General features: G+C 46.9%; 1 protein-coding gene across 1 annotated transcript in view; it reads left to right on the forward strand.

Moving 5' to 3' along the window:
• FSD2 (fibronectin type III and SPRY domain containing 2) overlaps positions 1–22,400 on the forward strand; it is a 40,757-nt gene that overhangs the window by 13,534 nt on the left and 4,823 nt on the right. Inside the window, exons 2-11 of the mRNA XM_036843273.1 lie at positions 1,731–2,445; positions 2,596–2,691; positions 4,376–4,606; positions 5,978–6,000; positions 7,021–7,142; positions 9,154–9,309; positions 11,715–11,849; positions 13,457–13,607; positions 16,286–16,419; positions 19,150–19,282. Of these exons, the coding sequence (XP_036699168.1) occupies positions 1,801–2,445; positions 2,596–2,691; positions 4,376–4,606; positions 5,978–6,000; positions 7,021–7,142; positions 9,154–9,309; positions 11,715–11,849; positions 13,457–13,607; positions 16,286–16,419; positions 19,150–19,282 (1,826 nt within the window). The 5' untranslated portion in view covers positions 1,731–1,800. The remainder of the gene's footprint in view (positions 1–1,730; positions 2,446–2,595; positions 2,692–4,375; positions 4,607–5,977; positions 6,001–7,020; positions 7,143–9,153; positions 9,310–11,714; positions 11,850–13,456; positions 13,608–16,285; positions 16,420–19,149; positions 19,283–22,400) is intronic.

A 22,400-nucleotide genomic window follows, 5' to 3' on the forward strand; every position in this document is an offset into this window, starting at 1 on the left:
AGAGAGCTGTCAGACCATGATGCAAGTCTGACCCCGAGTGAAGGAGAGAAGGAATGAGGGTTTTGAGGAATCATCCTAACCTGCCATGTCCTCTAAGAAAGGTTTGGCAAGACTGTCAAGGAGTCCTCCAGCCAAGATTTGCCTCCAGAGTAGTTTTGTGTCAATCAGAAATGGATCTGCCTTAGTGTCCCTGCTACACTTTGTCATTGGATGGAAGACGCCCACAGGAAGCATGTCCTCCGTGCAAATGTGACGATGGCTTTCAGAGTGTAGCCAAAGCCCCTGGTCAGTTGGATATCTGTGGCCTCTATAGTTGGATATCTGCGAGGCACAGTCTTATGGCCGCCACACACACTAAGGTTCAAATCCCAGTTCAACAACTAACTAGCCATTGACCTTGCATAAGATACCCTCTCGGAGCCACTGTTTCCTCATCTGTAAAATGGGGATAACAGTAGTGCCTACCACATAGAAGAATGTATATAAACTGCCTAGCACAGGGACTTCCCTGGTGGTCCAGGGGTTAAATGCATGGGGTGCAGGTGCGAACCCTGGTCTGGGAACTAAGATCCCACATGCTGTGTGGCCAAAAAAAAAAAAAAAAGCTAAAAAATAAAATAAAGTAAAATAAACTGCCTATCACAGAAAAAGCACACAGTAAGTGCTCAATATGTGGTAGCTACTACTAATATTGTATTTACTGCTACTATTATTATTTCTTTCTAGATTTTGTGTACCTCCATTAAAATAGTGGACCTCATAGTCTATACATAGAGTACTCTGTTTATTTTACTTAGTATCATATAGTAAGTCTTTTTCCAAGCTATCATTTGCTCTCCCTAGTATTTTAAAGGCTACATTATATTCTACAGGGTGCACATATCCTACTTTACTTAACCATTCTCCTAATCGTTAGGGCTTTACAATTTTTTTTGGCTATTATAAAAAAAGGTTTTGGTGGACATTTTTATATAGAAATAATTTTTTCTGCTGTATTTGAGATTTTTTCCTTAGGGTCCTGGAAGAGGACTGTTAGGTTAAAGAGTGTGAACATTTTTAAGGCTCTTGATCCATGCTGTCACACTTGTTTTCCAGAAAGGTGGGGCCATGCATCTTCTAACCAACAACATGTAAGAGTACTCACTTCACTGGACCCTTACCCAGCCTTGGGTATCAAAAGGCAAAATGGCATCGACTTATTTGTTCTCTGTTACTCATAAGGACGAACTATTTTCCAAATGTTTTTGTACAAGTAATATTATATGCAAAAGAAATTATTTTGTAAATTCTCATTGCTCAGTAACCTACTGAGATTTTTTTTTTTTCAAGTATCACAATGTTTATTGATAGATTCAAGTATATAAAATCAGGGCATGAACATGAGATTTTTCTTTTCAATTAATTCATATAATTTGTTTAATAATAATTGCCTGAAACACTTCCTATTATTTTGCCTTTTGAGATTTTTAGGTTTTTTCAATGTATAGAGGTCATTTGTTAGTCAAATCAATTTATGTTTGTTTTTCTTTTTTCATAATTTCTCCTGTCTCTTTTAAGCTTAGGAAGCCCATCCTCCTGTAGAAAGCAAACCTTTCTTTACAGATTGTTTAAAGTGAAACTACAACTGAGCTGCTCAGATGATTTTTTTTTTTTAATTGTGAATAAGTTGAGCCCAATCTAATGACCATCTACTGCAACGACCTTCTCATAAATAGGGTTTTGTGTTCTAGGATCCAGGGTATCCACTAAGAACTGTCCAGGAAGAATCCTGCTTGTGCAGAAGTGCTGCCCAGAGCTACGATGGAGGGGGAGGCGGGGGAGGCACCAGGGCTGGGCAGGCCCGCTGCTGCCAAGGACTTCCACTTTCATCACACAGATCTGTACGACTCTGAAGACAGACTGCAGATCTTCCCAGAAGAAGACACTCAGATGAGAAGAGAAGTAGTTCAAGCCGAAATGACCAATGAGCCAAGAGAGCCCATGAAAGGGAAGGCTCAGAGAGACCTTGGAGAGGAAGTGGATGAACTTGTCCATCTGTATGGACTTGAAGATGATCACGAATTAGGGGATGAGTTTATTGACGAAAGCATGCCCAGAATAGAGGTTTCAGAATATCCTCCTTATATGATGATGGGGAGAGAGCCACTGAGGGAGCAGAGAGACTGGAGACTTAGTGGTGAGGCTGCTAAGGCTGAAGACCTGGGCTTCGGGGCATGGGGCTCGGCAGGCCAGTGCCAGGACTTGCGGGAAGCCTATAGGTACACCCACGGCCATGCCAGTGAGGAGTATGAGTGCTACGTTATCCCAGAGGAGGAGGACGAGGAAGAAGCTACCGATGTCTTCTGTGTCACTTGCAAAACTCCAATAAGAGCATCGGAGAAGGTTTTTGATGAGCACAAGGAGCACGAGGTGACCCCGCTCAGTAAAGCACTGGAAAGTGCCAAGGTAAATAGATCGCCTCAGTTCTCCTTTCTCTTGATATTGCATTTGAATCTCAAGTATGTAGGCAGGGAATAAATCTAAAATGCCTTCTACAAAAGAGAGAGAGAGAGAAAACATAGCATTAATGTCTTCTTGGGATCCTTTGTTTGATAGGATGAAATTCACAAAAACATGTACAAATTGGAAAAGCAGATTATTGAGATGGAAAATTTTGCAAGTCACTTGGAGGAGGTTTTCATCACTGTGGAGGTAAGAGCACGCTTGATGACCCAGTCAGATACTCATTGCTTCCATCAGCTGTGTTTGGTATGAATTAGGGAATCTGTTTTCTTGGAACATATGGTGTCAGTACTGCTCCTCTTCCCTCACCCCTCTTTCTGCCCTCCTGTAGCACAGTGGGCACGTACCTGTGGAACTGATTACCTGGCAGCATTCCCTACTGAACTATTAGCTGTCATGGGCTGGGTCTTCGGTGTCTTTATAGCTCTGGTCCTACGACAAGGTAGGACTCTTTCATGGGCCAGCCTGATAAGGCATTGCAAGACACCCATCCTGTCATTGATAAGTGTTCTTTTCCTCGGCTGTTACCTATTTCTCACAAGATCAATAAGTTTCTGTGCCTGTCACCAAACATGTCATGGTCCCCTGGGTGTGCCTAGTAGGTGTGAAGTCTACTGCTGTGATGCCAGCATGCAACCTAGCCATCCAGATGAGGTAGCCCAGAAATAAGGACCAGAGGACTTCCTGTGACCCCTCTCTTCATGTGGATGTTCTCATTCTATTAATGCAGCCTCAGATTGTATCAACAGGAGCAACTCATATGAATGAACTAAGCCCTGGGCCCCCTTCCCGTGAAGCTAGACTTTCCTCCCCACCCCCAATCTTAAAAGGGAGGGCAGCTATTCCACTAATTCCCTATGGAAGGCACAGAGAAGGGACAAGAAGCCCTTCCACATCTAAGCATAGGGTGGTGGGTGGTAGGAGGGCAAGTATACAACAGCCAGGACAGAACTCCCTACCTTCTGTACTGCCAGCTCACTCTCAGATCAGAGCAGCTTCACCCTCAGTGAGGACTCTAAGCTCTTCCTTTTACACTCAACACTGGTGGGGGTCACCTACTGCTTTTCCCTCTCTTCCACCATTCTGAGCAAGTCTTAGAATGTGTACACAGTAGGTGCTCAGTAAATACTCCCTGAATGATTGATAAGAGCCTCTTCTTTGGAAATGTCTCTGTTATCTAATAAGGATGGTGTAAATCAGAACTCACAGAGCTCTCCTGGGCTTCCAATCTAATTTAGGGGGACCAGGATTTGATATGCTTTAATTAATGTTTCTCATCCACTGCGTTCCAGGATTAAGTACTGGCACAACCTTCTCTCTTCCTTCCTGCCTTTCCTCATCTATTAGGCAGCACCACCCGGCTTATTCCCCTTCCCCTGCATCTTTTTCTTAGTTGATATGAGAATCTGTGTGATCCTGATGTTTGTATAATCCAAGCATCAGGGAGTGGAGGTGAGTGTCACAAGATGTTGAGAGCTCAGGAGGGAAAGATAGGTGGGATTCTCCCAAGGCAGACATCTCCATGTTAAGGTCCAAAGTTCCAGTGGCAGGCTGACTCATCACTGGCAATCTTCCTGGTCCGTTGTCATGGTGATGGGAGGTCGCTAAAACAGAAGTGGGTGGGGTATGGGGAAGAGGATTGCAAAATGCGGCCAGCAGAGAAAGCAGTAATTCTTGTTAAGATTAGTGCTGGGGTTCTAGATACTCCTGGTCCTAGATACCCTTTTGTCCACCTCAGCACCCTGGCAAGCGATGTTAAGACAACAGGGAGGGACTAAAACATCTCTGGATAGATACATTTTCATGCCCCAAATAACTCTGTAGTCAACATACATGCAGTGAAATGATGGCTGAGATCAACTATTTCTTGCAGGAGAATTTTGGAAGACAAGAAAAAAACTTTGAGTCACATTACAATGAGATCTTGGAAACACTTGCTCAAAAATATGAAGAAAAAATACAAGCTCTAGGGGAGAAAAAAAAGGAGAAGCTGGAAGCCTTGTATGGACAGCTGGTCAGCTGTGGAGAAAATCTTGAAACCTGCAAAGAACTGATGGAAACAATAGAGGAGATGTGTCATGAAGAGAAAGTTGATTTCATTAAGGTCAGTAATGAAGTGAAATGAAATAATGAACTGAAATGACAATTATGATTAGAGTAGGTTAGATTGTCCCCTCTCTGCCTGGAGATGTTGGAACCAACTTTCACGGTCAGCATCCATTTGATTCCACTGGATGTATCACCATGATGATACATCCTTTGTCTCTCTGCACAGCTTCGCCATGAGTGGCTGAGCAGGCTCATACACAGCTGACCCTTCCCGCCACCATTGCTCAGCTAACACCAGAGTCTTTGTTCCTCTGTCCTGGTTACCCAAAGATTTGTGCCCTCATCGTGAAGTGGGGCAAAAACGGTGCTCTGAGGGGACTTCACCGGTGGTCCAGTGGTTAAGACTCCACCTTCCAATGCAGGGGGCACGGGCTCGATCCCTGGTTGGGGAACTAAGATCCCACATGCCGCAGCCAAAAATTAAAACAAACAAAAACAACAAAACAAAACAAACAAAAAACAGTGCTCTGAGACTTTTCTGGCCATCTCAGACAGCCTCCTGGAGGTCTGGGGAGAAAGGTCTCTAGGCTAAAAAGGCACCTCCTGTTTCCCAGTTACAAGTGCAGCCATTATACATCTCATTTCATAAGCTCAGACATGCAAAAACAAAAAGAAAAATCCATCTCTTGATACTCTTGAAATCCACTTCAATTTGACCCCAAGTCCCCATGTAGCCAGACTGTGGGAATTTCAAGCTCAGAGATGGGGTCTCCTTTCTTTACAAAGTCCCACAGGAATATGGGGCAGCAGTGGGGTCCAGGATGTGAGGGAGGGGCCCTCAGCCTCCAGAGCTTCCTAGTTACCAAATACGGCCTTTACATTGGCCACGCCACAGTGGTCCTTCCAAGCCCAACAGCGCCTCCTTCCTGCCGTACTTGGGGTGGCGAGGGAGCTGTGACCCAGGCTGGACAGCAGGTGGGCAGGCACCATCAGAGCCCTCAGTACTACTCAGACCTTTTGAACCAATGGTTCCTCAATATCACTGTAGCTCAGTGACATAATCCAGAATGTAGAGAAAGCGATATATATGAAGACGTCGTCTCTGTTATTTATGACGGTGAGAAATTGGAAACAACCAAAATGTCCAACAGTAGAGTGAACGATGGAGTTCCTATTCAATGAACTGTTACACAGTCTTTCAAATTGATGATCCAGAAGACCATTTGTAACCTGGAAAGTGCTCACATAATGTTAATGGGAAGAAACTATACAGGTGTCATAAGAGTCATTTTTGTTAGGGCATGGGACATGGCTGATTTTTCTCTTTTACTCATTTCCGAGTTTTAACATATGTTTATATTATTATATTGTTTGAAAAAGAAATTTATTTCCAAATTCAATTCAATATTTTTTCTCTTCTTTTTAGGACGCTGTGGCTATGGCTGACAGGTAATACTTTTGTTCTGACATGTATTTTCTTTTTCGGTTTACCTCTAGATATCCAACTAGATATCAGTTCCACTTGGTTATATGCTCCCAGTTTCAGCTTTTGTGTCTGCCCCTACGAGTAAATAGCACTGGCTTTGGAAGGACAGTATGGGATCACAAGGACCCTCTAGTACCAAATCTTAGAATCTCAGAGCTGGAAGGGAGCATATGATGAGGCCTAGCCTGCAAGCCCAGGGTCAGATTTCCTCTCTGAGCCCCTCCTTTCACCAGGAGGAACAGAGATCATCCCCAGCATCCCCCAGCTGGGCCAGGACCCAGACTGTGTGCTGCGGAAAGCATGCACGTTATAGAGTCAGACTGGAGTTTAAATCCTGCTACCCCCATGACCTTGGGCAAGTCCAATCAGTCTAGGACCCACCTTCCTTACCTACAAACAGGGATAGCTTTATGGGAATAAAATCAGACAATGTCTGTAAAGCAACACGAACACTGAAGCTTAATAATATAAGGGTTAAGAGCATGAGTTTTGGCAAAAGACAGACATGGTTACAAATTGTGCCTCTGCTACTTACAAACCCTGTGATGGCCAGGAGCAGGCGCAGAAGACCCAGAGCCCCGGTCCATGGTCATCGACTTGAGGGCACTTGACCATGTGGAGAGGGAGCCCCAGAGAGGCTGTATGTCTTTGGGGCCTGGGGTGATGTGGGGTGGGAACTCCCAGGTCAGCATTGGAGGATCTTCCAGAAGGTGTGGATCAGGGGCTCGTAGGTGGACATCCTCCCGCCCCCTACCCTCTGACATGACCCCACCCCTTCTCCTCTCCTCAAAGGCGTGAACCAACTCGCCCATCCCCGTGGGTGACCTCGTAGGTCAGTCACTGAAGCGATGCCAGAACGCAGCCCGCAGCATGTTAAAATAAGGAAATAAAAGTTCAGCCAAGCGGCCCTCATTGCTTATCACTAGTGACCCCCGAGGAGAATGCCCCTCCATTCTCGTTAGTGCGTCTTTTTATACCCACAGACTCGGAAAATTCCTGAAAACAAAAACAGATGTGGAAATCTCGGCGCAGCCTGAATTTGAAGACCAGACCTTGGACTTCTCTGATGTGGAGGAGCTTATGGGCTCCATTAACACCATCCCAGGTGCGTATCTCACTTGTGTGCATACTTCACACTGGTTTCCCTGAGCTTTGAGTTAGAAACTTTGATGGCTAAAAAAAAATCATAAAGATTTAGAAACAGGCATTTTCCCCCCACCAGCTGCATGAGCTTCATGGTTTTGTCCTTATGGCTTGTAAGGGTGAAAACAGAGGCTGACCTTCCTGGGGTAAATACCCACCCTCACTCTCCAGGGTGCCAACATCTGGCCCCAGAAAGCCTAATTTACTCCAAGCAAGTATCCCAAATTTTATTTCCTCGACTGTTGTATTTATGTTCCTCCCAGTTGGCTGTTTTTAGCATAGGGTTAAGAGATGGGCTTTGGAATCCTATGGAGCTGATGAGAATCCCAGCCCTGCTACTTCCTAGCTGTGTGACCCTGGACAACTTACCTAACCTCTCTGAGCCTTGGTTTCCTTGTCTGTAAAATGGACATAATCATGACTCATGGGGACATGGTGGGAAATAAATAAGGTAATGTATGTACAGCACGTCACATGGTGCCAGGTAGCTCTTAAAAATCTTATTGTGATAACTTATTTTTAAGAATACTACAATTTAGCTTTTATTGATTGCTCACCTTTCCTTTCTCACCAACACCCAGCAACATTCTGAACAATGTTTTGTATATCATTTTGGGTTTTTCCTTTATACAGATTTTTTAAAAATAAAAATGGAATTATTCTGTTTTGTAATCTGCTTTTTTTTTTTAGCAAAACAATTGTGATGAATATTTTCTCACACTGATAAAGTTTTCTACAACATCACTCTGATGGCTATATACCTTAATCTGTTTACTTAATCCTCAACTGTTGGATGCCGAGACGTTTCTAGGTTTTTCACCATTATAAACCATACTGCAATGAATGTCCTTAATTATAAATCTTGGAGGCCATTCTTAGACTCACTGGGTCAAGGGGAGATTTCACTGAGCTATGAAGTCCTTTGTATGGTCTAGGGATGGTGTTGCCCAAGTAATCAGGCCCAGTCTTTTGGAAGGAAAGGCACTATCGCCCAAGTCAGCACTTGAGAAACATGGAGATTTTTCATCACCCTCCTGCGTCCAGGTCCCATGTAGACCATCATCCTCCTGCTTCCACCTGGAGCCATCCCTCTTCTTACTGCATCCCCTAACGGGGCTGTTCTCTGCAGGGTATAGAAGGGCATCTTCTGTGCATCCTGAACTCCATCATGTGGAGATACATGTTCTTTCTCTTCTCACCTTTGTCATGTTAGGGTCTTCCAGCCCCTAACCAGCAAGGAAAGGCTGAGTTCATTCCTTTAAGTCTTACCTGGACTGAACAATTTCAGAATTTGAAAATAAGGATGTTCTTGAAAGCTTGGGATGGAGGGAGGTGCTGCCATTGGAGAAGAATTATGGAAGAAAAACAAGGAGTGTTTCTTGGTTGTAGGTGAGCCTGTGTGGGGCTGGGGGAGGCAGAAATATTAACCTACAGAGAAGAAAAGAATTAACTCAGTAGATGGACTCTAAAGAAGTTGGTTCTGAAAAGCACAATTTGGCCAAAAACAATCTTCTCTCATCATAATGAAGGAGATGGTTGTTGGATGGGTCCCCCAGAAAAAGCAAAGCATCCCTGTTGAAGGCTTCTTTCACTCCTCTGTTCACTCCAGGGCTGAGGGCAGCAGTGCTGTGGTCCTGGCTGTCCTGCCTCTTTGGATGGCGTGGAAGGGTCAGAGGACCCATCCCTAGGTCAGGACTTAGAAACCATACCCCAGCCTGAATCGCTGTCACCAACCCCACCTCCTCTAGCTTGTGTGGATTGGTCAAAGCAGGAATGGACATACCGGCTGCTTCAGGCTCACGGTTGGGGGGTTTGGCCTTCCCATCCCTGTCCACTCTGGGCTGCCTCTTCCACCTCCAAAGCCCAAGGATGCATTGAGGGATCGGTTGTCCTGTAAAAGGGGCCATTCCCAATCCATACCTCTACTTAAGTCTCCTCATTTGTTTTTGTTTTTCTCTGTTTTCCTTTTCTAGCTCCTTCTGCTCCAGTGATAAACCCACAGGCCCCCAACTCAGCCACAAGTTCCTCAGTCCGAGTGTGCTGGAGCTTATACTCTGATGACACCATAGAGAGCTATCAGCTATCCTACTGGCCAGTGCAGGACAGCTCGCCTGGGAAGGACGGAGCAGGTGAGGCTCTGCCAGGAACAGAACCACGCTCCAGAACAGCTAAGGCCCCTCAGAGGCCAGGGCCCTGCCTTCCTGGAGGTTGGGAAGGTAGAGATGGGATGAACCTGCACACCTGGCTCCTTGGAGCTGTCACGATCTGGGAACTACACAGAGGATGGGATGCAGGCAGGTGAGCATGGCAGAAAGGAATAGGAAGGCAAGTTGGGGCCTGACTGGGGAGGATCACAAGGCCAGGCTAAGGTATGTGGAGTGTATCTACTGCTGTTGGGTCAGAGTTGTCCTTGGGATAAGTCTCTGGCTGCACTGTGTGCAAGAGGGGTGGGGACACCCCTCCTTGAAGAGGCCCAGCTGGACTGGCTGGGCTCTAGCCCGTCCTGGCATGTGAGCGCGGGCTGGCTCTCCTCAGAGCAACCCTGTGTTGGGAGAATCTGGAGGGTTAGTCTGCAGACTCCCATGGGGGCTGAGGGGGGTTCTGCAGCCTGGGAGGGCTGCTCCTGATCTGATCCACATTCCAAGATGGAGCCAGCTGCTGGGAATGGCCCCCAGCCTCCACTGTGGGCAGCTCTTGGCCCATCCTCTTCCCAGGGAAATGGAGCTGGCAGGCCCGGGGTTAGGGCTGAGATATCTGCCTACCCACCATAGTAGATAAGCCAGTCTCCTATTGAGAAGGGAGAGTCAAGAGAGCAGAGGAGGGGACTTCCCTGGTGGTCCAGTGGTTAAGACTCCATGCTCCCAATGCAGGGGGGCATGGGTTCAATCCCTGGTTGGGGAACTCAGATCCCACAGGCCGCATGGAGCAGCCAAAAAAAGAAAAAAAAGAGAGAGAGAGCAGAGGAGCCCCAGTTGAGCATCTGAAGGAATCAGGGATTAGGGCCAGCCTGGCAGGGCCTGTTCTGTGTGCATGGGGTCAGAGTGAGATTGCTGGATCTCCATTTTATGGATGAGGAATCTGGGACCTAGAGAGAAATGAGCTGTCTGTGGGGACACCGTGAGTTACGGCAGAACCAGGATGAGAATCAAGTCCGCAGGCTCCCTGCCCAGAGCCTTTCTCCTTGTACCAGGTCATGCAGGTGGAGGGTTCTATGTGCCGAAGGTGAGGATGGTTTATCTGCCCAGGGATTTGTAAGGAAGGGGAATCCTTGAGAAAAGTAAGTTTAAGCAATGATGAGGGAGAGTGAGGGTGGTCAGAATAAGGATTAAAGAGGGCGTGAGGGGGGCCGGGGGAAGGGGAGATTTGAAAAGGGAGATTGAGGACCAAAAAGTCAGATCTGATCGATCAGTCAGTTTTTGCCACAAATCAACCCTGTTGGTACCCTCTGCAGAAGAGGCCATTGTGTTGGGGCTTTGTCCTGGGGATCAATAAAGATCTTTAATGGATCACTTTGTTATAAAGGAACTGATATCAGAGAGTGGATTAATGACTTATTACTGCCTTTCAAGAGTCTGGGGATGTTTGGACGTGTATCAGTTAGCTTTTGCTGTGTAACAATACCCCCAAACACACACATGTACACAACATATTGGCTAAAAATGACAAATATTTATATTCATTCATTTGTTGGGAGGGGCAGAACAGGGGTAGGAAATTCAGAGGTACAAACTACTATGTATAAAATAAATAAGCTACAAGGCTATATTGTACAGCACAGGAAATATATCCAATATTTTATAATAACTTTAACTGGAGTATGATCTATAAAAGTATTGAATCATTATGTTGTACACCTGAAACTAATATTGTAAATCAAAGGTACTTCAATTTTTAAAATGACATTTATCCAAGAGTTTGCATGCCACAACTAAGAAGCCCGTGTGCCACAACGAAGATCCTGTGTGCTGCAGCTAAGACCTGGCACAGCCAAAATAAATAAATAAATAAATAAAATTTAAAAATAATGGCATTTATGATGTATTATAATTCTATGAATTGGCTGGACAGTTCTTCTGGTCTGGGTCAGCTTGGTAGGGCTGGATGAGCTAGGATGGCCTTGCTTATATGTCTAGGGCCTCAGCTGCAACGGCTGAGGCCTCTGTCCATGTGATCTCATCCTCCAGGAGGCTGGCTGAAGGTTGTTCCCATGGAAGTGGAAGCATTCCTGGCAGGAAGAGGACAAGGCCCCTGTGCACCAGCACCTCCCAAATCTCTGTTTGTACCATGTTTGCTATAGTCCCATTGGTCAAAGCAAGTCACATGGTTAAGCCCAGCTTCAAGGCATAGTGGGAAAGACCAGACCTCTCAATGGAAGGATCAGCCGAGTCACGCTGCCGAGGGGCATGCATACACAGATGGGAGGAATTGGTGGCCAGTTCTGTATCCATTACAGGGGAAATAGATTACAGCGCAATGAACTTGGAGCCAGTTGGCCTATTTTAGGGTTGAATTCTTGTCTTTATTTTTTCCCCAGCGTTTACGATGACGGTCAAAGAAACATATTGCTCAGTGACAAACCTTGTGCCAAATACCCAGTATGAATTTTTGGTCACAGCTCAGAACAGGGCTGGCCTCAGCCCCGCCAGTGAGTGTGCAGTGTACATGACAGGTAAGGGGGCCATTTGTTTCTGTAGCAGGACCTTCACTGAAGGGGACACAGAGTCACGGCTTTCTTGACGTGGCAGGGCTCTTGATTTCACCTGGAAGGGCAGGAATAGCTTTGCATTTTTTTCTTTCATTTAATACACCAAATCTATATGCCTGATATGGCAGGGACAATTTCTCACAGCTGGTCTCAAAATATCAGAAAACGGCGGGGGGGGTGGTGGTGGTGGTGTGATGAATTGGGCGATTGGGATTGACATGTATACACTGATGTGTATAAAATTGATGCCTAATAAGAACCTGCAGTATAAAAAAACAAACAAAACAACTAATACTAAACTTTCATTGGGTTATTTGTATGGAAATATGTTAATATAAATGTTTCAGACATTACATGAAATTTCTAAAAATCTTATATGTTCTGGTATAATGTTATAAGTAATAATCCTAGTTATTACTTTAAAATGTATATCTCAGAAATAACTAATTTTCTTGTCAACTGCATTATTATGAACTTTCATCAAATCTTTAACCGTGGTCATTTTTAAGTCTTTTGTCATTTACAGACAGTTCTGGGTGTACTCTGATGATTTTGCAAATATGTTCCTATAAAAGGGTTTCATCTTCAAGAAATTCATGGAAAAGACTCTGACAAGTACAGGTTTCTGGTAACTGACTGTACTGCTGAACTGAATGAATAAGCATTTTCAGAACTCTAATGAAAAACTGATGAACTCATAAAAGTGCTAACAAAAGATCAAGATGAAAAAAAAATTAATTACATGGGACTGAGTGAACTGATGAGGATGAGTATAATTTTTGTGACTTTCTGTCTGAATTAAAAAAAAAAAAATCCCACAAGGACTGAGAGGCAAAGAATATACAAATCAATTTTCACTGCAAAGTAAAGGAGCTGTTACAGTGGAGGATTACTGGACTGAATGTCAATATTATGACATAGTATGAGTGTGTTTCATGTTTGGTAATTGCAATCATTGTTGCTTTTTTTGTGGTCATCCATGTACAATGCTTGGTGTCAGTCTATTTATCTCTTGTAAAAAAAAAAAAAAAAGTTCTGCTCTTGGACACAGTACCATTTGAACCTTGCAACCAGCCTCCATTCCAGGAACATCTGAAAGGGATTCCCTGGTGTCTCAGTCCATTTGGGCTGTTATAACAGAATACTACAGATTGGGTGGCTTATAAACAACAGAAATTTATTTCTCATGGTTCTGGAGGCTGGGAAGTCCAAGATCAAGGTGCCAGCAGATTCAGTGTCTGGTGAGGACCCTTCCTGGTTCAGAGGCAACTGTCTTTTTTGCTGTGTCCTCACATGGCAAAAAGGGGCAAGGGAGCTCACTGGGTTCTCTTGTATAATAAACCCCTTTGACCCTCATGACCTAATCACTTCTCAAAGACTCCAGATACCATCACATTGGGGAATAGGTTTCAACATATGAATTTGGATGGGGACACAAATGTTCAGTCTATAGCTTTCTATTGCTCTGAATCTCTTGTAGGAAGAGAGTGCTTGTGATGTCTGCCCATGCTCTGGACCACAGGGCTGGATGTGAACAGGTTTGTTCATCTCTCCCTTTCCCCTGCATTTAGCTCCTTGTCCCCCCATTATAAAAAGCAAAGAGATAAGGAGCTGTGAAGAGGCTGCGCTGATCTGCTGGGAGTCTGGGAACCTGAATCCTGTGGACTCATACACGGTGGAGTTGACCCAGGCAGAAACGCCGGGAGCCTCGGGCGTAACTGAGTGAGTCATGAGGGGCGTTGGCTGGGCACGAGAGGCCTTGACACGGTGACACAGCTTAGGAAATGTGTGGAGTCTGGAGAGAAGGTCAGAATTTGTGACACACAGGAACCCTAATTTTAGGTTGCTTAGTTTTGTGAGAAATAGCTGGAATGCTACCATTGAAGGTGAATGATGGATGAGTGAATAAATGGTAAACGTCAGGTTTGCTTTCTTAGCCCAGCCAAGGTTTACCATCATTCATTCAACAAGTATTGAGAGCATAGGTGGTGCCTGGGCGTTGGTGAACCAGACAGACAAATTCCCCACCCTTACAGAGCTGACAGCCGAGTTGGGGGAAATAAACCAAAACCAAGAAAACAAATGCTTAAAATACACAGTGCTATGAAGGGAAAAGAAACTCAATGAAACAGGGAATGCGGTGGAGGTGGGGGCTTACTTTGGAGAGAGTAGACGTCTGAACTGAGACCTGATGCATGGGAAGGGCTGAGGCCTGAGACAGTGGATGGAGGCAGCACCTGGCCCCTGGGCAGGCGTGAGCTTCCTGTACTGGAGGAGCCAGGAGACCCGCCTGGCTGGAATTTAAGAAGTAGAGAGAACTGTGAGAGGCAGAAGTGAAAGAGGTTAGATTTCAGTGTACAAAGAACATCGTGTCCATGGTAGAAGGCTGTCTGGAGGCTCACATTCCCCTTTGGTTGGCAGAGATCTGGAGAGGTTCACAGATAAAAGAGGGCTGGACTCAGTGACCACAAGGGCCTGCAGATCCTACGAATCTACAGCTGTGTACAGTGGAGGAAACATGGATGTACCTCTGGGTTACAACCAGGCAGTGCAGACGCTTGTGGAAGGGGAATGAACCAGGCAGCCCGGTACCAGCCACCAAGTCCCAGGGGCTGCCCTGCTGTGTACCTACCCAGCTCTGGAGAAACGGAAGAGAGGGGTTTGGTGTCAACAGATTCTTCCATGCTAAATTCAGGGCTTGGGCCCTGGCCATCTATCCCACCCACCCATTTGCCCCAGGTAGAATCCATATGTCCACAAGCGCATCAGGGCTGCTGACCTTGGTGATCTACTTCTGGGGATCCTCAGAAGCAGGGCAGTGAGTCCAGTGGTCTGGCCACCTGAATGGTTTGGATTTCCTTTGCAACTTGTGCTGATACTTTAAGGGCGCCTGATACCTGGGACAAGCCCATTATGATTGGGGTCATCAGAAGGCTGGTCAGTGACCTAGGTGATCTGGGATGGTGCTGACTCTCCTAGTATAAAACTAATCATGGCATCCTGTTGCTCTGGAGAAAAGACAAAATTCCTTCACAGGCTCTGGCCCCTTCCTGCCTCTTCAGGTTAACCACACCAGCTCTCCCTCCTCCTCCAGTCCCAACCACATTGGTCATATTTTAGTTCCTCCTACTTTCCACGCTTCTTCCTGCCACAGGGCCTTTGCACATGTTTCTTCTATGTAGGAGACTCTTCTATTCTCTTTTTATCCAATTACCTCCTCGTCATTCTTCAGAGTTCAGCTCAAAAGTCACCTCTCCCCTACTATACCTTCTATAGTACACTGGCAACTTGTCATGGTTACCATCTTATGTTTCTTCCAGTGATGGCTTGAGAAATGCCTCTCTTCTAGACTGTAAGCTCTATGAGGGCAGGAACTACATTCATTTTCCCTAGGGCCTCCCTATACAGTCTCTGGAACCTAAGGTGTTTAGTTAATACTTATTGAATGAAGGGACTTCCCTGGTGGTGCAGTGGTTAAGACTCTGCACTCCCAATGCAGGGGCCAGGGTTCGACCCCTGGTCAGGGAACTAGATCCCACTTGCATGCCGCAATTCAGAGTTTGCATGCCACAACTAAGGAGCCCTTGAGCCGCAACTAAGGAGCCAGCGAGCTGCAACTAAGGAGCCCGCCTGCCGCAACTAAGACCCAGCGTAACCAACTAAATAAATAAAATAAAAAATACTTATGGAATGAATATGTAAAAGTGCCCCTCTGGCCAGAGCTATAGCCTCAGAGTGACCTGGACATCCTGGCCTCGCCAGGTGTGGGTATTGTATCTGTAAATGGGCATCACCCTGAAGGCTTCTCTTTCCCACTGAACTGAAATGGGGTTGGCAGCTGCAGGAGTACAGACAGTGGCAACCATGGGCTTGTAGTCCTGTATTGTACCACTTACATAAATTGGATTATTCCCAGTAGGTAGCTGCCCTCAAAGAGGTTAATAGCAGTGGGCTTCTGTGGGCCTTTCAGCTCTAGCCAGATCATTTGTTCATAAACACAGACTGAGAGCCTGCTAGGGGCCCAGTGCTGTGCTTAGGTAAGTGGTACTTGACCCCTGCCCTCAGAGAGGTTGTGGCCCTACCAGGCAGACTGAGACACACTGGATTCAACTGCATGCATGCCCCCGCCATGCAGCGTTAGACAAGGTGCCTGGGACAAGGGGTGGGGAGCTTGGAGGGGAGAGAGCCACAGACAGAAGGGATACAAAGAAATGAGAAAAGTGGACCTGAGTGGGAGGGAGCACTGAGGGGGTCAACACTCCTGCCTGCACCGCTGCTGGAGGTCAGAGGACAGGGGCGGCGGTGGGGGGAGTTAAAAAATCCCTGCTTTGAAAGGGAGGTCTGGTGCTTGGGCCTGGCTGCCCCGGCCCCAGGGTGACTTCAGCTGCCTCCTTGCCCAGGTCTGTTGTGGGCATCCCCACCTGCGAGTGCCTGGTGCAGCTACAGCCCCGGCAGAGCTACACCATCTACGTGCGAGCCCTCAACGTGGGGGGCCCCAGCGCAAGGAGCGAGCCCGCTACAGTCCACACCACAGGTCTGTGACCCCCACCGCATACTTTCTGGGAGCAAAGTGACCCCCTTGTGGCAGACCCAGGGCTGCTATGACTTCATTGTTAAATCGATAAATGTTCACTGATATGAGCACATGGCAAATCAGGCTGGGAAGGGGCTCAGGGGTGATCAAAGCTCTGGGGTCCCATTTTACAGAAGGGGAGACCAAAGGCCCAAGTCATACAGCAGTGGGGTGGCTGAGCAAGCATTAGAACTCAGGGTTTTTCTCCATGCCCTTCAGGTGGGCTAGAGGCTTGTCACACTGGACCTGGGTGGCCCAGAAACCACATTTCACACAGGCTGAACACCACCCCTGGGACGTGGTCTTTATGAAATTCCCAGGAAGAGCCATGGGCCATGGATTATCTCCCTGCTATCGGCCCAAACATCTCCTTACCCACAGGCCCAAAGTAGATCCAGATGCCTTAGTGGGTGCCCACATCCACATCCAGCTCCCCCCCCCACCCCCGCACTTGCCATCAGCACATCATAGAATTGTCACATCTCATGTTTAAGTCCTGAGTCAGCAGAGATATCACTAGAAACATTCCATGCATCTCCTGCTATCCCAGCACTGCCACGGCTCTGGGTTCTGAGCTTTGCTAAGGTGCGCTAAAGCCAGGTGGCTCTTCCCACACCTCACAGAGCAAGCCCAGCTCAGGCCAGCTGCAGACTGGGTGACAAGCAGGTAGGAATCAGAAGGAGGGAGCCTGGGCCCAGGTCTCAGGGGACATCGTTCCTTTGGCTGGGATCTTTCACTGAGGGATGTAGGGTCATTTTGTCCTCATTTCCAATACCAGGAGGAAAGGTATGCGATTAGTCCCCACTTATGTTCCTTCCACAGAGATGCGAAAAACAAGTTACATGGCTGCCGAAGGCGGTAGGGGTTAGGGCTGGGATTAGGACTCAGGTTTTTCTTTTATATTGTGATGGAACTTTCCTTTGGTTGACTGGCATTTCTAATTTCTTGTGCTGACTTGGTGTTTTGAAATGTCATATTCTGGCTGTTTCGATAAAAGAGAACAGAGCAAAAGGTACAGCCAGCCCTTGGTTATTGTTGTCTCTGAATTCCTTTGTTCAAATAATTTGTTAAGAGTGTATTTACAAAAACCTTAAATAAACATGAATCGGCAAAAGACATATCTATCCGTTCAAAAAACGATCCTTGTTTGGGCCTAGAGAGCAGGCAGTAAGGGCCATGCCTGTCAGCTGCAAGGTGGGAACCTGCCTCCCCCTGGTCCGTCCGCTCAGGTAGCAAATGAAATTTCCAGCAACATCGAATTGTGGAAATAAATGTGGACAGCTTGGGGCTTCCCTGGTGGTGCAGTGGTTAAGAATCTGCCCACCAATGAAGGGGACACAGGTTTGATCCCTGATCCGGGAAGATCCCACATGCCACGGAGCAACTAAGCCCGTGCACCACAACTACTGAGCCTGCGCTCTAGAGCCCGTGAGCCACAACTACTGAAGCCCGCACGCCTAGAGCCCGTGCTCTGCAACAAGAGAAGGCACCACAATGAGAAGCCTGTGCACCACAACGAAGAGTAGCCCCCGCTCGTTGCAACTAGAGAAAGCCCGCACACAGCAACGAAGACCCAATGCAGCCAAAAAAGAAAAAAAAAAAATGTGGACAGCTTGTGGCGAGGCTTGAAGTAGAATTTGAAGCAATGAACATGACAGAATGGGAGCTGAGGAGCTTGACTAAGAGACAAGGATGGAGAATGAGTTACTATGTCCCTAAACAAAGGATTTTTTAAAAAACTAATTTCTTATTAAACCCATTTGGTACCTTTTTTTTTTTTTAATAAGCAGATATTCATTTTTAATTATTTATTTATTTATTTATTTATGACTACGTTGGGTCTTCGTTTCTGTGCGAGGGCTTTCTCCAGTTGTGGCAAGCGGGGCCACTCCTCATCGCGGTGCGCAGGCCTCTCACTATCGTGGCCTCTCTTGTTGCAGAGCACAGGCTCCAGACGCGCAGGCTCAGTAGTTGTGGCTCACGGGCCCAGTTGCTCCGCAGCATGTGGGATCTTCCCAGACCAGGGCTCGAACCTGTGTCCCCTGCATCGGCAGGCAGATTCTCAACCACTGCGCCACCAGGGAAGCCCGGTACCTTTTTTTTTGATGTGCTTTGTTTTAACCATGATTTGGAGAGGGTTACAATCTCCTTCCTCTCCCTAGCTGCCCTAATTGAAAGTTGAATGTGGAATTTTGCTAACCTTTGTCAAATTGATCGTTAAGAATTCCCTCAATTGCTATTCCCCTTGGCAAGTAGGTTAGAAATTCCTGTTCACCAGCAGGTATTTACAGCCTCCCATTTAAGGGCGCAGCCACTGGAATCAGAGGGGCTTGGGGTTCGAATTTGAGTTCTGTCATCTGCCAGCTGACTCCTCAACCACCCTGCACCTCAGTTTTCTACTCTACAAGATGGAAATACTAACCCCTGGGTACTCGTAAGGAGTGAATGAGATAAGAGTTACCACTTAGCTCAGTACTAGACGCACAGTAACCCCCAACACATGTTAACCGCCACCATTATTAGCATGAGGGTCATTACCACGCAAAGTCCAGGCTCAAGTGTATCGTGCAGGAAGCTAAGCCGGCCACGCGTGGTGAAGCCTCGGCCCGCATGGAGCGCAATGTGGAGAAAGCAGAGGAGTGACTGGCTGTTGGTGGGGGGGATGTGTCTGTGTGCTTCCTCCCTTCGCAGGCAGCTACTTTCACCTGAACGTGCACACCCGCCATCCCTGGCTGACCGTTTCTGAAGATGGGCTTACAGTAGTACGGAGTGAGAGGAAAGCCCCCGCCGGGGAGCCGCTCCCCAGCGACACCCGCTTTACCAGGTACTGTAACAGCCCCTCACCCACCTGAACAGTCTGTGAACCACCCTAATACACGCTGTTATTCGGGTAAAGTTGGATTATGACAGATGCAACCTTGAAGGGGGCTTCAGGCTCTCACTCCTAGAAATGAGTGAGGGGGAGGGGATGGTGGGGAGGGGAGGCTGGGGAGAGGGGAGTAGGGGTCTGGCTGGTGCCGGCAGAGGAGGCGTGTTGTGGTCTCTGAGGTGGAGTCCTGGGCTCCCAGGGCTGGAGGGTCACACTGTCAGGCCGTGGGAGAACAGCAAGGGCCCAGGTCCCCCAGTGCTTGGCCCAGAGCTCTCTCTCCCATACTGTGACACTATCTAACAAAAGCCCTGGTGAAAAACCAGCCCAAAGCCGGTGGAGGGAATGGTGGTCACGCTAGTGCACGACCGGAGAGAGAGCCGTCCATTAAAGATGCGCCTTGTCTGCCTGGATCTGCGCTATCTCCAGAGCTTAGTACTCAAGGTCAAAATGATGTATTTGTAACTCATTTCTTTCCAAATGCTCAAAGAAGACTTAAAATAGGGGGCAAGGGACTTCCCTGGCGGTCCAGTGGTTAAGAATTCACCTTCCAATGCAGGGGGTGCATGTTCGATCCCTGATTGGGGAGCTAAGATCCCACATGCCTCGTGACCAAAAAAAAACCGAAAGAAATAAAGAAAACAGAAAAAATATTGTAACAAATTCAATAAAGACTTTAAAAATGGTCTACATCAAAAAAAAATCTAAAAGAAAAAAAACGGGGCAAATATGCCCTACTGAAATAGAAAAATCACAGCGATGGATAAAAAAAAAAAGAACACAGCTTAACTTCAAGGGCTAATTTCTGTTTCCAAGATTAAACATTAAACACAGTTCTTAGCTTCCTGGTAATCAGGATGAAAAGAATTCTCAGTGGGTTGGTCTTAGAGTCAGGAGGATCTTATAAGGAAGAAAAGGACTCTCTTAGGGGGGCCAGAGGGGCCACCAATGGAAAACTGCATCCAGCCTCCCTGCCTGGGTCCTGGACTGTCCTGCAGCCGACACTTCCTCTGACACTCACTCCCTGCTGGCCTTCTTACTGCATGTGTGTTACATACCTACTATATGTAAGTGTTAGCGTGTGACAGCAGAACAGCACAGAGTACAGTGGAACACAACTTTATCCTTTCCTGCCTCTGCCCACTCAACCCAGGGTTGGGGGGCACAGAGAGGATTAAGAAGCAATAAAGTCCTTACCTGCGTTAAAAAAACAGAATGCAACTGATCAAATCTTTAAGATCTTATTGGCTTTTTTTCAATAATTCATGAGTTGGGCAGCCTCTAATCTACAGCATTTCTATGGTGGGTCTCCTTCATACGTGGTCCTCTGAAAACGCACACCTTTGACCAGGCCACTGCTACTTCACTCTTTGTGTGGATTATAACACAGCTCTCTGGGTAGACACAGCCTCAAGCATCTTCAGCTTCAACCCTTTGGTGTTGCACTAAAAGTTGCAAAACCAGTTTTTGGCCACGTCTTTTACAAGTCCTGTGTAGGTGGTCCAGCATCTCATATTGTAATATGGGAGTACTTACCACCTACTGTTCTGGTCTTGGCTTTTGGGGTTCCAGCCAAGCTGAGGTAGAGTCCCATTTTAATATCCTGTTACCAGTACATCTGTTGCCCCATGAAACAACGTGCTGTGTGCTGGGGGTAAAGAGACAAAGATAGTCCCTGGGCTTCCCTACTGGCGCAGTGGTTAGGAATCCGCCTGCTAATGCAGGGGACACGGGTTCGAGCCCTAGACCGGGAAGATCCCACATGCCACAAAGCAATGAAGCCCGTGCGCCACAACTACTGAGCCTCTGCTCTAGAGCCCAGGAGCCACAACTACTGAGCCCATGTGCCACTACTACTGAAGCCCATGTGCCTAGAGCCCATGCTCCACAAGAGAAGCCACCATAATAAGTAGCCCGTGCACTGCAACAAAGAGTAGCCCCCGCTTGCTGCAACTAGAGAAAGCCTGCACACAGCAACGAAGATCCGACACAGCCGAAAATAAATAAAATAAATAAATTTATAAAAAAAAAAAAAAAAGAAGCATGGACAAGGCATCGTAGGAGCCCCAAGGAGGGCTTCTGGGAGGGGCAAGGTCTTGAAGTATAAAGAGTTCTCCAGAACAACAAGGCAAAAAGTGCCTTGTACCTGTACCAATAATGGAAGCCAGAAAGATCATGTGTGGAGAACTACAAGCAGTTTAGTGCGTCTGCAATATGGGGTCCCTAATGGGAAGAGGTCAAAGATGAGGCAAGAGGGCTTCCCTGGTGGCGCAGTGGTTGGGAGTCTGCCTGCCAGTGCAGGGGACACGGGTTCGGGCCCTGGTCTGGGAGGATCCCACGTGCCGCGGAGCGGTTGGGCCCGTGAGCCACAATTACTGAGCCTGCGCATCCGCAGCGGGAGAGGCCGCGATAGTGAGAGGCCCGCGCACCGCGATGGGGAGTGGCCCCCGCTTGCTGCAACTGGAGAAAGCCCTCGCACAGAAACGAAGACCCAACACAGCCATAAATTAATTAATTAATTAATTAAAAAAAAAAAAAAGATGAGGCAAGAAACATGCATTATGGTCCAGTGCAAAAAAAAAAAAAAAAAAAAAAAAAAATTTAGATTTTACCATTTAGGTGGTAGAAATTATTGGTAGAAAGATATGATCAGATTTATATTTCAAATTGAAGTGTGAACTGGGGAGTGAGGGGGAGAGGCAGATGGGGAACAAGGAGACCAGAAGCAAGTGCTGGCCAGCTCATGAACCTCAAGCATATGGTTCCCTCAACCATGCTGTGTTGTTAGGTTTCAGTCCCTTTCTTTTTTTTTTTGGCCACGCCTTGTGGCATGCGGAATCTTAGTTCCCCAATCAGGAATCGAATCCACACCCCCTGCAGTGGAAGCTCGGAGTCTTAATCTCTGGACCACCAGGGAAGTCCTCAATCCCTTTCTTTCATCATGAACAAGTGAACCAAACCTTTTTGTTACTATGAAAGCCCAATCACTGAAAAAAGCAAACAGAGCCTTTTCTATTGGCTTTTCTCCTCCTCACCTATGACCAGCAGTGTAATAATCCTCTTCTAATCTTCAGCA

Source organism: Balaenoptera musculus, chromosome 2 (assembly GCF_009873245.2).
Source record: "Balaenoptera musculus isolate JJ_BM4_2016_0621 chromosome 2, mBalMus1.pri.v3, whole genome shotgun sequence".
Classification (NCBI taxonomy): Eukaryota; Metazoa; Chordata; class Mammalia; order Artiodactyla; family Balaenopteridae; genus Balaenoptera; species Balaenoptera musculus.